The sequence below is a fragment of the Dipodomys merriami genome, unplaced genomic scaffold (genome assembly GCF_024711535.1).
Source record: "Dipodomys merriami isolate MVZ:Mamm:240054 unplaced genomic scaffold, mDipMer1.0.p SCAF_16, whole genome shotgun sequence".
Taxonomy (NCBI): domain Eukaryota; kingdom Metazoa; phylum Chordata; class Mammalia; order Rodentia; family Heteromyidae; genus Dipodomys; species Dipodomys merriami.
Window position 1 is genome coordinate 11,360,405 of NW_027202937.1, and position 15,513 is coordinate 11,375,917.

The window sequence follows — 15,513 nt, forward strand, 5'->3', positions numbered from 1 at the left end:
GGGAGGGAAAGGTCTAGTAGCGTATTTTTTCACTCCATTTTAAGAACAAGAGAGTAAAAGCAAGAGAAATGATGTAACTTGTCCAAGCTAACATGGCAGTTAATGGAAAGCTAAAGAAAAAAACAAAAAATTAATGTTCTTAGTTAAATTCTTATGTTATGTATATATATATATATGTATATATATACATATATATGAATATGTATGTGTGTGTACATACATATGAGAAGGATATTTGGCTAAAAGCACCATCTGAGAAAGGAAAAAAAAGAGAATAACTGTGGGGGGAGGTACATTACAATAACTTTTTAATAGATCATGACTGTGACTCTTTACTCTTCTTTTTCTTTTTGGTTGGTTGTAGGGTTTGAACTCGACCTGGGTGCTGTCCCTCAGCTCTTCAACTCAAGGCTAGGGCTTTACACTTAAGCCACAGCGCTACTTCCAGTTTTCTGGTAGTTAATTGGAGATAAGAATCTCATGGACTTTCCTGCCCAGGCTGGCTTTGAACTGTGATCCTCAGATCTCAGCCTCCTGAGTAGCTAGGATTATAGGTGTGAGCCACCAGCGCGGGGCTTCTCTTCACTATTTTCACAAGGAAAAAGAAAGACAGATAAAGGATTCAGGAGAGAAAGATATCTGAGATTGGCAAAGGGTTGGTCCAAAAGATTAACTGATAGAGGAACTAATAGCACTAATACTCTAATATAGAGCATTACCTGTACTTTTTGCAAACCTTGGAAGTTTACAAAGTGTCTTATGGCCATCAGGGTCACCAAGGCAGTCCTTTTTCTTTTTTAATATCAACAAATGACTTAAAGGGGAAAAGTCCAACAAAGCTGTTCAAAAAGTTTGTGTGGGGTTTTATTTATTTATTTATTTACTTAAATTTTATTTTTTTGTTGGTCATGGGGCTTGAACTTTGTGCTTGGGCACTGTCCCTGAGCTGTTCAGCTCAAGGCGAGCACTCTACCACTTGAACCAAAGTGCCAGTTCCAGTTTTCTGGTGGCTAATTAGAGATAAGAGTCTCATGGATTTTCCTGCCCAGGCTGGGTTTGAACCACGATCCTCAGATCTCAGCCTCCTGAGTAGCTAGGATATAGGCCTGAGACACCGGGCTCAAAAAGTTTTATCATTCCTTCCACTCAAGGCAGGCTCCTACCCCTAAAAATCCCAAGTCTTCACTGGAAGTCATTAAAGAGCAAGGATCAAGAGAGGTCTTAAACAGGTCATAGGGAATGAAGGAGGTGAGGTTAGGATTTAAAACAAAAAGCTAAGGGGCTGGGAAGGTGGCTCAGTGGTAGAGCGCTTACCTTGCATGCATGAGACCCTGGGTTCGATTCCTCTAGTATCACGTAAGAAAAAAGAAAAAAGCCGGAAGTGGCACCTGTGGCTCAAGTGGTAGAGCGCTAGCCTTGAGCTCTTGGCTGAGGGACAGCGCCCAGGCCCAGAGTTCAGGCCCCATGACTGGACCCCCCCCAAAAAAAAATAAAAATAAATAAAAAGCTAAGCCTGGTGGTTCATGCCTATAATACTAGCTACTCAGGAGGCTGAGATCTGAGGATTGTGCTTCAAAGCCAAACTGGACAGGAAAATCCATGAGACTCTTATCACCAACACACACACATACACACACACACATGCAGATGCACAAGCACATACATGCACGCACGCACGCGCAGGCTGGCAGTAGATCTCAGGTGATGGGTGGGGCTGGGAAAGCAGGGAAGGACTATCAGGATGGTATGCAAAGCACAAAGGAGATACCAAAATCCACACTTGGCAAATATACGACTTCAGGTCTCCTTGGCTCTCTCTGCTCCTCAAAGGCTGTGGGAGGCAAAGAGAGGACCATTATTCCATGTACCTTAGTCTGTGCCTCCTTCCCACTCTCCCAGTTCTATCTAGTCTCTTGGAACATTCCATAACGTAGCCCTTTCTCCTTTTCCCTCTTCCTTACCAAGCTTTCCTAGAAACCGAGTCATATTCTCATCCTGTTTTGCACTTGTAACAATAGATTGAGGATTGATTTCATCTAGAACTTAAGAGAAGACAGACAAAAGCAGTTAAAGAAACTTTATCTTTTTTTTTTCTTTTTTTGGCAGTCCTAGGGCTGAAACTCAGGGCCTGGGCACTGTCCCTGAGCTTCTTTTTGCTCAAGGCTAGTACTCTACCACCTGAGCCACAGCACCACTTCCAGCTTTTTGTTGATGTGGCACTGAGGAATTGAACCCAGGGCTTCATGCATGCTAGGCAAGCACTCTACCAGTAGGTCACATTCCCAGCCCCAAGGAGCTTTATCTTTTAAGGAGGAGGAAACGCTTTTGGCTACGCTCTCTCCCTCTCAGATTTTTCCCTAAAAGTAGGATGTGCTGAACTCATTGGGAGCATGAGTCTTATTCCTATGGGATTTATAGAAGTCTCAGTGCTAGGACAGAAGGATGTCTTGAAGATTGTCACTAGACTAAATCCCTTGAGGAGTCATGACTTACATACTCAGGACTAGATCTGCAGCACTTAACATACTGTAAATACTTAAGAATAATGAAATGGGTGCTGGGAAGGTGGCTCAGTGGTAGAGCACTTGCCTTGCATGCTTGAGGCCCTGGGTTCAATTCCTCAGCACCACATAAGAAAAAAGCTGGAAGTGGCGCTGTGGCACAAGTGGTAGAGTGCTAGCCTTGAGCTGAAGAGCTGAGGGACAACACCCAGGCCCAGAATTCAGGCCCCATGACCGGACCCAAAAAAAAAAAAAAAAAAAAAAGAATAATGAAATGGGTGCTGGTGCCTTACACCTGTAATCTTAACTACTCAGGAGGCTGAGATCTGAGGATTTCAGTTTGAAGCCTGCCTGAGTAGGAAAGTCTGTAAGACTCAGCTCTAGGGACTGGGAATGTGGTTCAATGGTACAGTGCTTGCCTAGCATGCATGAAGCCCAGGGTTCAACTCCTCAGTACCACATACACAGAAAAAGTCAGAAGTAGTGCTGTGGCTCAGTTGGCTAAGAGCTAGCCTTGTGCTGAAGAACCCAGGGACAGCTCCCAGGCCCACAGTTTAAGCCCTATGACCAACAACAACAAAACAAAAACATAAACAAAAGACTCTTAGCTCCAATAAACTACTCAGAAAAAGCCAGACTGGGTGCTGTGGCTCAAGTGGTAGAGTGCTAGCCTTGAGCAAAAGCTCAGGGACAGTTCCCCAGCCAGGCCAGAGTTCAAGCCCTATAGGCAAAACAAAACAACAACAAAAATGGATTCCTAAAAACAAGAGGAAGTGTTTAGTAATCAACCATAAGTTGTCAAGTAAGGACAGATGAATGAGACACACTTGCAGTTCTAGAAAGCAGGGGAATTCATGGCTCTGTCCCCACCTCTTTGGAGAAGCTTGAGGCTCTCATGATCGGGGGCATCTGGCATAAAGTGGATGACAGAATCACTAGTGTCATAGTAGGCAATGCCCAGATATCCCGAATTCCACAGCACACACAGATGGATCTGCCCCACGAGGAAAAAAAGGAAACCAATGATTTGTACCACTGGCAAGTGCAGGATTTTGCCAAGCTATATTAACTGTTAATCATTTTATCTAATCCCAGGGGGTAGAAGGCGAGTGCCTGGCCCCGTTCCCCAAACCCTAGTATTCGAACACGCGGACATCCGTTGGAGACCTCGGCCGGCTCCTCCTCTTCGTCCTCCTCCTGGACTTCTCTGATTTCTCCAGACCCCAGCACCGGGGTAGGGGGGCTGGCTGTGGCCGGCCTCGATCCCGGGCCCAGCGGAGCCCTGCCTGGGGTTGCTCGGAAGGAAGCCATGGACTGGACGGCTCTGCGGACGCAGAAAGGGACATTTCGTTAGCAGGGGCGCGGAGGGCTGTGGTGACGGCAGAGGAGGCAGGCTGCTCCACGGGAGTAAGACTAGGAGGCCCCGGGGCGCCCCACCCTCATTTCTGTCACACGGATTTAGTAGTTTGGAAGGGGGGAGCTTTGGAGGTCCGGAGAGAAGACCTGTGGAAGGGTAACCTCTCCGCAGCTACCAACCACGCCCCACGATCACAGCTTCACGCTCTATCCCCACCCACCACGGCAGCCTCCTCGCGGCCTTCTCCCGCCTTTTCCGTCACCCGACGGGGAGGAGCTCGAGACCGCCCCACAGGCCAACCGTCCTAAGCCGCCGGGAAGGACGCTTCCAGGGCGTGGGCGGAATGCGCGCGCAGACTTCTCACTCTCCTTATTGGTTAGAGAGTCCCAGATCCTATCTAAAGATTCGACGAAGGCGGGAAGGAGGCGGGAACCGCTGAGGAGTCTGGGCGCTGATTGGTTTTTTCCACTAGGGGCGTTGCCTAAACTTTCAAACTTCCCGCCATTTGCCGTTGCTTAGCAGCGGGGTCTGAGATTCGCAGTGTCTCTGGGTTTTGATTGACGCAGGGCGGAACCTGGGGGGGGCGGGGAGGAGACCGCTGGCGGAGCTTGACTTCCGCTTGGGGTAGGGTCTGCCGCGGCCAGGAGGAGGGGTTAGCTATAGCCGATCTTAAAGCGACGGAGGCCTTTTTCTTTCTTCGCCCACACTCCCCCCTCCCCCCAGACTTCCCCCTCACCTCCCCCCACCCCGAGAGTGGAGAGAAGCAAAATTAATTCAATTCTGGCCGACAACTCTGAGTTAATATTTGCTCCGAGTTAATATTTATAAAGAACTCTGAACAGTGCCTGGCAAACAAAGTGAGAGCTACATAAGTGTTTTAAATAAACAAGTGGAAATAAGAAACAAGACTCTTATTTTAACCTTATTTTGCCTGTTTCCTGCGTGCACGCTATGACCACCCCCACAAAGACACGATGGGATCTATTCATTTCATACCCCTCCCAGGTGGAAATATTCAAATTACACCAAATTTTTAAATACTAGATCTAATGAAAACACCTAAACCCATATAGAGTTACGTGAATACTGTTAGGTTTTTAAAAAGAGGTAGCCGAGTAAGAACCACCCCATGCATGTGGTATTCAGGTAAGGGGTAGGTCTATTCATCGTTCTGGCTGGCACCAGGTCATGTAGGCCCTCCCCGAGGCTGATAAAGACCTGGGAAAGAGGGCTTCTGGGCCTGGGCTAGGCCTTATCTAAGGTATGGGCGGAGAAAGGTGTGGTCACATCTAATTCAGATGTGACCTCAGCAGATGCAGATGTGACCTCTTCCAGGTGTGCCAGTTGCCTAGGTAACATAGGAACTGGGCAGAAACTTTTCTGTGAGGAGGGTGGAGTCTGCTCACCATCCAGGAGCGGACCTTACCATCTCCCCACCCCAGGGCATTCCCCTAATGACAGAAGTATCATTCATTCATTCAGCATCTATTTAGTGCCTTCTCTGGAACAGGTGATAAGCTCCAAGTGATGAACTTAATAAAAAGTTTGTTTCTGTTTCATGAAGCTTAATTATGAGTGTTGGGGGGGGAGGGAGGAGTGAAGACAAGGGAGGCATTTATGAGGACACACACGTGTTGGGTCTGGGCTTGAACTCAAGGCCTGAGTGCTGTACCTGAGCTTTTTTTTTTTTGGGGGGGGGTCCGGTCGTGGGGCCTGAACTCTGGGCCTGGGCACTGTTCCTCAGCTCTTCAGCTCAAGGCTAGCACTCTACCACTTAAGCCACAGGGCCACTTCCAGCTTTTCTTCTTTTTTCTTATGTGGTGCTGAGGAATCAAACCCAGGGCCTCGAGCATGCAAGGCAAGTGCTACCACTGAGCCACCTTCCCAGCCCCTAAAGATCATGTTTCCAAGCCAGCCAGGGACAGGAAAGTCCATGAGACTCTTACCTCCAATAAACTATTCGGAAAAAGCTGGAAGTGGCACTATGGCTCAAGTGGTAAAATGCTAGCCTTGTGCTAAAGAATCTCTGGGACAGTGTCTGGGCCTTGAGTTCAAGCTGCAGGATGACAAAAGGAGGAGGAGGAGGAGGAGAGGAAAAAGAAGGAGGAGGAGAAGAAGATCTCACAAGCTTTCCTGCTGGGACTGGTTATGAACCACAATTCTCAGATCTCAGCCTTCTAAGTAACTAAGGGTTATAGGTGCGAGCTACTGGCTCCTAGTTAGAAATAAATACTTATTAACAATATCTTAAATAGGGGTGGAAATGTGGCTTAGTGGTAGAGTGCTTGCCTAAAATGCATGAAGCCCTGGGCTCGATTCCCCAGTACCACATAAACAAACAACAACAACAACAAAGCTGGAAGTGGCTCTGTGGCTCAAGTGGTAGAGTGCTAGCCTTGAGCAAAAAGAAGCTCAGGGACAGTGTCCAGGCCCAGAGCTCAAGCCCCAGGACTGGCAAAATAAATAAATAAATAAATCACTTAAATAATCTTTCTTCTCAGCTTTGAGGAGAGGTTAGGAAAGGTATCAGAAGACCTGGCTGTACTGACTACTAGTTGGAAAATCCCCTCCAGTAGGAAAGGTGGAGGGGCCGAGAGTTAAGGGCTGGGTTAATGGTTATCCATGGCAAATTGTTGAGCAACAAGAGCTATGAAAACCTGCAGGTGGCTGGTGACAGCTCTGGGGAGTGGCAGGGAGGGACACACCTTTCAATCTAGGGTGTGAAAAGATTAAGGGACTGGTTTATTGGGAAGCGGAAGCGGCCTGGCAAAAGAAGCTTGCCCAAAAGAAAGGGGAGACCCTATCGAGAGAAGAAAATCAAGGGCAAAGAGATGAGGTGGGAGTGAAATTTCTCTGATTCACAGCCCCTGTTGTCCAATCCAGGAGGCATTGCTGGGTGGTTCCAGAAGAGGGCAGCGTAGCCTGCCACCTAAATAGTTCAGGCAAGATACAAGGGTTGCCACACCAGCCAGTCAAAGTCAATATTGATGATCCAGGCAGCTGTACTTACAAAGCTGTAGGAGAAAAAACAGTCAGGGGAAAGGCTACCAAACCTGTTTGAGCCTAAAGCTGGCCCCATATACCTGAGTTTCTCCCAGAGATCTTTTTTTGGGGGGGGGGGGAAGGAGGGTAAAAGGGGGGGGGAGTGGACAGGTGGAAGTGGCAGATCCTTGAATGGACACTGAAGGGTGAATAGGTAAGTAAGATTGCTTCAGCCCCCACTCCCATCATGGGAAGGGTTCTGAGGGTCTCCACCAAGATGACTCACACATACACACTAGGAATTCATTCTACAACCGTAGACAAATTGTTGCAGTTCAAGGAAGGAACCACTATAAATAGATTACCTCTTCCTGGGAGGAGAGAGAGATAAACCTCCTCCCAGGGAGAAGAAAACCCCTCAGAAGAGGAAGCACCAGAGGAAACCACTAACTGCTGATTTCCAGTAGTACTGTTGCATTACTCCACCCCACTCTTCCCCTAGCCTTTCCTTTCCTTACATTTCAAACTTGGTTTGGCTTCTATGATAGGTCTTTGGTTGCTATGATAAGTAGAAAAGAGAATGATTGGAGCTGGGCACCAGTGGTTCACCTTTGTAATCCTGACTAGCTAGATGCTGGCAGCTCATGCCTATAATCCTAACTACTTAGGAGGCCGAGAGCTGAGAAACCCAGTTCAAAGCCAGCTCCAGTCCAAAATATCCCTGAAATTCTTATTTCCAATTAACCAGAAAAAAAAGCAGGAAATAGAGCTGTGGTTCAAGTGGTGGAACACCAGCGTTCAGCAAAAAAAGCTAAGGAACAGTGCCCAGGCCATAAGTTCAAGCCCTAGGACTGGCACTGAGGGGGGGCGGGGGCGGAAAGGATGATTGGACAGGAGGGGAGTGTGGAGCTCAGACTATGGCTGTGGAATATATTTTGGAGCTCTTTCAGGAGGGCATCAAATTTGACAATACCTCCAAAATCAAGGTTACTGGAAAGGGAGAGCCCTATTCTTCTTCTGTCCTCTTATTTCCACTCTTCTACCTGACCTTTGCTTTATCCCCAAAATTGAACCTGCTACAATCCCACCTACCTTAGGGTGAGTGAAGCTCTAACCCAGGGCTAAGATAACTCCACCATCTCCAAGGCAACCTTACCAATCAGAGAGGTCAAGGGGCACAGGAAGGCGCCCCAATGGGAGACAGAAGTGGAAGCATTAAAGCTGGGGACCTGTTGGTGCCAATGAAGCCCCACAGCTCAGCTTCCTCTTTCCCCATCACTAGACCTTCTGACCTCACTTTCATCCCCTGCACTACTTTTTACCCTTCCCCATTTCCAGTCCCAGCTTCTACTTCTAAATTCTCCTCCTGGGGCTGGGAAGGTGGCTCAGTGGTAGAGCGCTTGCCTTGCATGCATGAGGTCCTGGATTCCTCAGCACCACATAAGCAGAAAAAAAAAAGCCGGAAGTGGTGCTGTGGCTCAAGTGGTAGAGTGCTAGCCTTGAGCTGAAGAGCTGAGGGACAGCGCCCAGGCCCAGAGTTCAGGCCCCACGACCGGACCCAAAAAAAAAAAAAATCCAAAAACTAAATTCTCCTTCTGAGTCCTAGCATTCCAGAATTTGGAGCAGAGTTTGAAGGAAATGCAGAATCATATATATTTATATGTAAATATATATAATTTTTGCATCTTCAATTGATATTTTCCAGCTGTTAGTGTGTCCCCCTTTCCTGTGTGAGGCTGGATAAACCTGGTGAGTGAAGTGAAGCAGGGAAACTGAGGCAGGGGAAAGATACTGTGTTCAGGAAAAAAAATCAAAGAAACAAGGAGTTATTCCCAAGACCCCTACTGAACACCCCCCATCCCTGGGCCTCGGGGAGACCTGAGGACCTCCCTCCCTTCCAGTCCCACTCCCTAGATTGTGCAGTCCCGCCCCCTCCTGTCCCCTCCCCAGGTCCAGGGCGGGGCCGGCCGGTGAGTCAGCGGCTCCCACAGCCAGCCCGAGAGGGGACAGAGCTGGAGGATCTGGGTGTGGGGTGCCCTGGGCCAGTGGGGAGGCCTTGTCTGGAGGGAACGGGTCTGATCACAATCGTAAGGCGCTAAGGGGACAGCCCTGGGTCTGGAGAGAATCCCTGGACCGTGAGACCCGCCTTCCCCGGCCCAGCCCCTCCCAGTTCCCCCAGCGACGACGGCCGCTTCCTGGTCCCCGACGCAACCATGGCCGAAGAACAGCCTCAGGTCGAATTGTTCGTGAAGGTAAGAACGCCCTTCTCTTCCCATGGCCACCCTCGGGATTCCTAGAAGCCAGCCTTTCCCTTTTCCCAGCTTCCGTCGGAACTCCCCAATCTCTTTCCTCTTGACCCCCTCCCCAACCCCACGTGCCATCTGGGGGAGGGGGTGTTAAGGGAGGAGAAGACACCTTGTGGACCCATCGGGAGAGCTCTAGATCCGACCCTGAAAAGTTTGTAGAGAGCCTGCAAGTTTCCAGCGGCCTACAGGAGAGTAAAGGTGGAGAAAAAAGGGAGTTTTCAGAAGTAGGTGAAATCTTCCCAGGGATGAAAGAGGAGAAAAATGGGAAGGAGTTGCACCATAGAGTCTGGGAAGGAGAGAGGAAACTAATAGCTAGAACATTTTCATAAAAGTAAGAAGGAGGGTGTGTGTGTGATTCAAAGAAGAGGGTGTGTTACAGGAAGACTGGGGGAATGGAAGAAGGAAAAAACTGGCAAGAATTGATGGGGTGGAAAGAAAAGCCAATGGTGGGAATCCAGTTCAAGAAGCAGGATGGGGTAGGCACAGATGCAGAAAAAATAAAGATTGAACCCAGCTCTCGGCCTGTCTGTCTCGGTCTCTGTGGATGAGTGGAGGTGGGCCCTGGCTGTGGAGTATGGAAACCGCAGGCTACAAGCCTTCCTGAGTCTGCCCGTCCCCTCCCCTCCAGGGCAACATTCTTTCTCTGGTCTCTGGACCTGGTCTCTGCCCCTCCCTCTCTCCTTCCCCTCTTTCCCCGCAGCTTCCCTTACTCTGCTCACCTTTCTTTTTCCCCACCCTACAATTTGCTGCATCCTTTCTCCACTTTCTCGCTTTTGTCGGACTGGCCTTTGTGTGTCTGTTTCTCTCTCCTTTATGCTTGAGGGTTTCTTGGTCAGCCATTCCCTCTCCCTAGCTACGTCCTGGGAAGTCAACTGGAGCCTGGGCCCGCCCCCTTAGGTGTGGTCCCCACCACTTTCCCATTAGCCTTTGGGGCTATTTTTACTCCTGGGTGCGTTGAGATTCTTGCCTGTGTCCTGTGTGGAAGTTATCTGGATCTTGTAACTTAGAGAGCCAGCAGTGGGGAAACATGGGCTTAAAGAGGAGACTAATGGGGTATCCTAGCTAGCCAGGCCTCAGCTGCTTAGGTCCCTGCCCCCACTTGATTGCCAGGAAGGAAGCAGCTGAGGCTAGAGACACGGAGACGTGAATCACACCCAGTCTAGGGGGAGGTGTCCCTTGGGGGATGAGGTCACTGCTTGCCAATTAGAAGGCAGCCCCTTCCGGAAAGCCCTCCACATCTCTAGGGCTAGGCTAGACCCTTGAGTCCCCACCCCCGGCTGCCAGAAACCTCTTGGATGGAAATGTAATGAGCCTGAATGAACACTGGCTTACCCAGGCCCCACTTCACCTGTGTTAGGAACTCAGGAGTCTAAGACTCTAGCCTATAATTCTATATCTTTGTCTCTATGATTAATATCCTCAAGATTCCCCAAGACCTCTGCTTTCTCCCATCTCTCCTTAATCTCTCCCTTTGCTGAGATGAAAAGGAGTTGTTTGACTCAGGCCTAAAGGGAAGAGCATAGTTCTGAGAGTAGCTATTAGTGGGAGGGAGGGAAAGAGAGGGGTGGGGGAGGACTAGGTGAACATAACTAATCTGAAATGACCTGGGAGAAGTCGGATGCACCAAGTCTAACTTGGGGGCTGGGGACTGCCTTTCAGGCTGGCAGTGATGGGGCCAAGATCGGGAACTGCCCCTTCTCCCAGAGGCTCTTCATGGTACTGTGGCTCAAAGGAGTCACCTTCAACGTCACCACGGTTGACACCAAAAGGTGGGCACAGTTTTGTTCCTCTAAACAATCTTTTTCCCCCTCCATCTCTCCATCCTTTCGAGTTCTTCCTGACCCTCTTTTCCTGTCTTGATGCCTGGTCCCTTCCCCAGGCGGACAGAGACGGTGCAGAAGCTGTGTCCAGGAGGGCAGCTCCCGTTCCTGCTGTATGGCACTGAAGTACACACAGACACCAACAAGATTGAGGAATTTCTAGAGGCAGTGCTGTGCCCTCCCAGGTATTGGGACACATGGGAAGGGGGAGAGGGGAGAACAGAGAAGTTGAAGGAGTGGAAAACAGAGATGGGGGGAGGGTCAGGGATGGGACAGGAGAACTAGCTGATGTTCCATTCCTGTTGGGAAAGAATCTTAACCGTATTCCTTCCACTGGCTTTCAGGTACCCGAAGCTGGCACCTCTGAACCCTGAGTCCAACACAGCTGGACTGGACGTATTTGCCAAATTTTCTGCCTACATCAAGAATTCAAACCCAGCACTCAATGACAGTGAGTTTTATGAGTTAGAGGTTGAGTCCTCGAGGGAGAAGACCTAAGGTTGAGAAGCATCAGGGGCATCTGGAGGGGCTGAGATGGAGCAGATGTTGGCAAATGTCTTCCAAGCCTCCATTTTTGCTTTACCCCTATATTTTCCTGCGTTCTCATTGGCAGAGACTTTAAAGCTCTTTCATTTGTTCCTACCCTCTTCTTCCCTTCCTTCTCTTGGGACATTGATTTTTGTTTGTTTGTTTTTTGTTTAGTTTGTATGTGTGTGTTTTTGGTCATGGAGTTTGAACTCAGGGCCTGCGCACTGTCCCTGAGCTTTTTGCTCAAGGCTAGCACTCTACCATTTTGAGCCACAGCTCCACTTCTGGTTTTCTGATGGTAAATTGGAGATAAGAGTCTCACAGACTTTCTTGCCCAGGCTGGCTTCAAATTGCAATCCTTAGATCTCAGCCTCCTGAGTATCTAAGATTACAGGTGGGAGGCACTGACACCCAACTCTGAGCTATTTATTTAGCCTCTCTATAAATGCACTTCTAGATCTATAATAGGAGTATAATAATACCTATTTCCTGTATTGATATGAGAATTAAATAAGTTTTATTCCTAAAATGCTTAGAGAACTGGGGAGAGAACTGAGAAGTCCAGAGCTTGCCTAGCCTGTGTGAAGCCCTACGTTCAATCTAGCACTCCACCTTGAAAAGATAATAATAGCCACTAGTAATGTCAGTTTTCTGGATTTTTTTTTTAAGGCTAGTTGTACCAGGTGACTTGGTTTTATTTTTGTTGTTGTTGTTGTTGTTTGTGCCAATCCTGAGACTTGAATTCAGAGCCTGGGCACTGTCCTAGGATTATTTTCCTCAAGGCTGGCACTCTACCATTTAAGCCACAGACCTACTTCCAGCTTTTTTGGTAGTTTTTTGGAGATAAGACTCTCAGGGACTTTTCTGTCTGTGTTGACTTTGAAGTGCGATCCTCAGATTGCTGCCTCTTGAGTAGCTAGGATTATAATCACTAGCTAGGATTATAATCACGAGCTGCCATCACCTGGCATCTGTTTTCGGTTTCTGTTTTTATTTTTTTGACAGTACTAGGAAGTGAACTCAGGACCAGTTCCTTCTTAGGCAAAGCATTCTTATACTGAGGTCTGGCCTGCAGCACTTGTATCTATTATGCTAAGCACTTTTTTGGGTAATCCTTGGTATTAAATCCAGGTCTTCCACATGCCACTTTACCACTGGACTACCTCCTCAGCCTTGTTTGCTATTATTTGAAGTTACCTTACTAATGGGTCTTATAGGACAGATTATGCCTTTTCCCAATGTTCAGTGTTCCTAATGTTTTAATCACTTGCACAGATCTGGAGAAGGGACTCCTGAAAGCCCTGAAGATCTTAGACAATTACCTGACATCCCCCCTCCCAGAAGAAGTGGATGAGACCAGTGCAGAAGATGAAGGTATCTCTCAAAGAAAATTTCTGGATGGCAATGAGCTCACCCTGGCTGACTGCAACCTGTTGCCGAAGCTCCACATAGTACAGGTAGGTGGTCACCATGGGAGAAGATGGAAGCTGGAGTGGCATCTTAAGGAGTTACTCCATGGAGTCCCCTTGACAAGTCTAAAGGATGCTTTTTTTCTTCAAGTAGTCTCCATACATTGCTACCACTGAGACCCAATCTAGTCCACATCAGTTGCTGCTCAACATTCAGACACAGGGCTTGGTCAGGAGTAACATATTCCAGGATTATTTTCAAGAAGGTTCTTCCTGTCTTTGTGTCAGCTAGATGAGATAGAGCAATCTTTCTAAGTCAAAGCTGCAGCTAGCTTTATGCTTCAGTTTCCACTTCCTCTTGAGGAAGATGAAAATTGCTGTTTCCCATAAAAAATACTAGTATAGTTTTTGAGTCATAGGCCTGATGTCAGTTGGCTGTACAATTGAAGAACATGTAAACAATAGGCATCAAAAGACAAGGACCAGGCACTGGTGGCCACACCTGTAATGTTAGAAAACTTAGAGGCTGAGCTATCAGGATCATGGTTCAAAGCCAGCCAGGAAAGTTTATGAGACTCTTATCTCCAATTAACCAGCAAAAGCTGGAAGTGGAACTGTGGCTCAAGTAGTAGAGTATCAGCTTTGAATTAAAAAGCTAAGGTATGGCACCCAGGCCATGAGTTCAAGCTCAGGACTGGCACACACACAAAAATAAAAATAAAAAAGAAAAGAAAAAACAATGATAAAAGAAGTTAGTTGAATGACCCTTGCCCACCAAGGATTGAAATCAGAAAACAAAACATTCACATGAAAGTTAAGTAATAATACATGACTAAAAGTCAAATGAAAAATAGAGATAAAAATCACTGTGATGGGCTGGGAATGTGGCTTAGTGGTAGAGTGCTTACCTAGCATGCATGAAGCCCTGGATTCAATTCTTCAGTCCCAAGTAAACAGAAAAAGCTAGAAGTGGCGTTGTGGCTCATGTGATAAAGTGCTAGCCTTGAACAAAAGAAGCTCTGGGACAGTGCTCAGGCCCTGATTTCAAGCCCCAGGACTGGCAAAAGATAAAAAATAAACAAACAAAAAATCACTATGGAGGGCTGGGAAAGTGGCTCATTGGTAGAATACTTGCCTCAAATGCATGAGGCTTCAGGTTCAATTCCTCAGCACCACATAAGCAGAAAAAGCCAGAAGTGGCACTGTGGCTCTAGTGGTAAGGTACAAGCCTTGAGCTGAAGAGCTGAGGGACAGCGCCCAGGCCCAGAGTTCAGGCCCCACAACCAACAAAAAAGAAAAAGAAAAAAAAAATCACTATGGAAATTCAGGAGGAGAAATTTTTGGTTGTAACCTAGGCATGTGCTATGCCACTGAGCCACACTCCCAGTCTATTTTTCTTTTCTTTTTTTAAGTCAGGAAATAAGTTAAACCATGGAATTAGTGGTTTGGAAAGGGGCTGGTTATTGATGGCAGGGATTTCAATAAGGGAAGAGGAGGGATAAAGAAATATTAAGGGCTGGAAATGTGGCTTAGTGGTAGAGGGCTTGCCTAACACGCATGAAGCCTTGGGTTCAATTCCTCAGTACCACATAAACAGAAAAGGCCAGAAGTAGCGCTATGGCTCAAGTGGTAGAGTGCTAACCTTGAACAAAAGAAACTCAGGTATAGTACCCAGGCCCTGAGTTCAAGCCCAGTACTGCCAATAAAGAAAAAAAAAAGAAAGAAATATTAAGAGAATAGAGTTGAAAAGCCAATATGATTTCATGTGGCACTGTGGCTCAAGTGGTAGAGTGCTAGCTAGCCTTGAACAAAAGCAGCTCAGGGACAGTACCCAGGCCTTGAGTTCAAGCCCCAGGACTGGAAAAAAACAAATCTGAAGGCTAGAGGTATGGTTCAATGCTATAGCACCTGTGTAACAAATGTAGGGTCCTGAGTTCAAACCCCACCCAGTACCACCACCAAAAAATTAAAATGTAGAGGTTCTTGCATGCCTGAACAAAAAGGTTGATTTTATGTGAATTTGGGGGGAAAGGGAAGGTTAATAGCATGGCCTCCAAAGTGACCTTTGTGGGGCTAACATGTCTGTCCTCTCCTCTCTCCAGGTGGTATGTAAGAAGTACAGGGGATTCACCATCCCTGAGGCTTTTCGAGGAGTACATCGGTACTTGAACAATGCCTATGCTCGGGAAGAATTTGCCTCCACTTGTCCAGATGACGAAGAGATAGAATTGGCCTATGAGCAAGTGGCCAAGGCCCTCAAATAAGTTCCTCCTAGGGCAATATCATCCCTCATGCTCTGCAGAGAGCCCCGGGGTAATTTCCACATTGCTATCCAAATGGACACACTCCAAAACTTCTAGTAGGCAAAGAAACCTGGGGCACTTGTGCAGAGGTAGGGGGATAGGGGTTAGGAGAAAAAGGGGAAAAGGGTAAGATTTTTATTGTGGGGTGGGGTGGGTAAGACCATGTATTTCAGTAATAAAATGCAGAATGAAATATAGTGTTGTTTTCACACAAAGGAATATAGAGTGGGGTTGGCATTGACAGTAATTTAGAGCTCAGGGTAAAAGCCACGAATTAAATAGGGGGCTGCCATTTTCTTAGTGCAAG

At 47.5% G+C, this 15,513-nt stretch overlaps 2 protein-coding genes across 8 annotated transcripts in view; one reads left to right on the plus strand and one right to left on the minus strand.

The window, feature by feature from the left end:
• Window positions 1-9,929, minus strand: part of Msh5 (mutS homolog 5) — a 29,688-nt gene extending 19,759 nt beyond the window's left edge. For 2 of the 7 annotated variants that reach the window (XM_070024119.1, XM_070024118.1), the window contains exons 1-4: window positions 3,669-4,028; window positions 3,372-3,495; window positions 1,962-2,042; window positions 1,769-1,831 (exon numbers count right to left, since the gene is read on the minus strand). In XM_070024119.1, the coding sequence (XP_069880220.1) occupies window positions 1,769-1,831; window positions 1,962-2,042; window positions 3,372-3,495; window positions 3,669-3,812 (412 nt within the window). In that variant the 5' untranslated portion in view covers window positions 3,813-4,028. Of the gene's footprint in view, window positions 1-1,768; window positions 1,832-1,961; window positions 2,043-3,371; window positions 3,496-3,668; window positions 4,035-4,078; window positions 4,171-9,865 lie in introns of those variants that run through there. The other 5 variants (XM_070024116.1, XM_070024114.1, XM_070024115.1 and 2 more) reach the window with 5 other exon arrangements.
• Window positions 8,829-15,359, plus strand: Clic1 (chloride intracellular channel 1). Its single transcript, XM_070024121.1, has 6 exons — window positions 8,829-9,092; window positions 10,806-10,915; window positions 11,026-11,151; window positions 11,311-11,417; window positions 12,770-12,951; window positions 15,006-15,359. The coding sequence occupies exons 1-6, from the start codon at window positions 9,054-9,056 to the stop codon at window positions 15,165-15,167; spliced, it is 726 nt and encodes a 241-aa protein (XP_069880222.1). The 5' UTR covers window positions 8,829-9,053; the 3' UTR covers window positions 15,168-15,359.
• The last annotated feature ends 154 nt before the right edge of the window (window positions 15,360-15,513 follow it).

Bases quoted from the DNA above. Each gene is read 5' to 3' on its own strand.
- Clic1 (XM_070024121.1), top strand. From the start codon at position 9,054: ATGGCCGAAGAACAGCCTCAGGTCGAATTGTTCGTGAAG. The intron at 9,093-10,805 runs GTAAGAACGCCC...ACTGCCTTTCAG, and splicing joins AGGTCGAATTGTTCGTGAAG to GCTGGCAGTGATGGGGCCAA. The intron at 12,952-15,005 runs GTAGGTGGTCAC...TCCTCTCTCCAG, and splicing joins CGAAGCTCCACATAGTACAG to GTGGTATGTAAGAAGTACAG.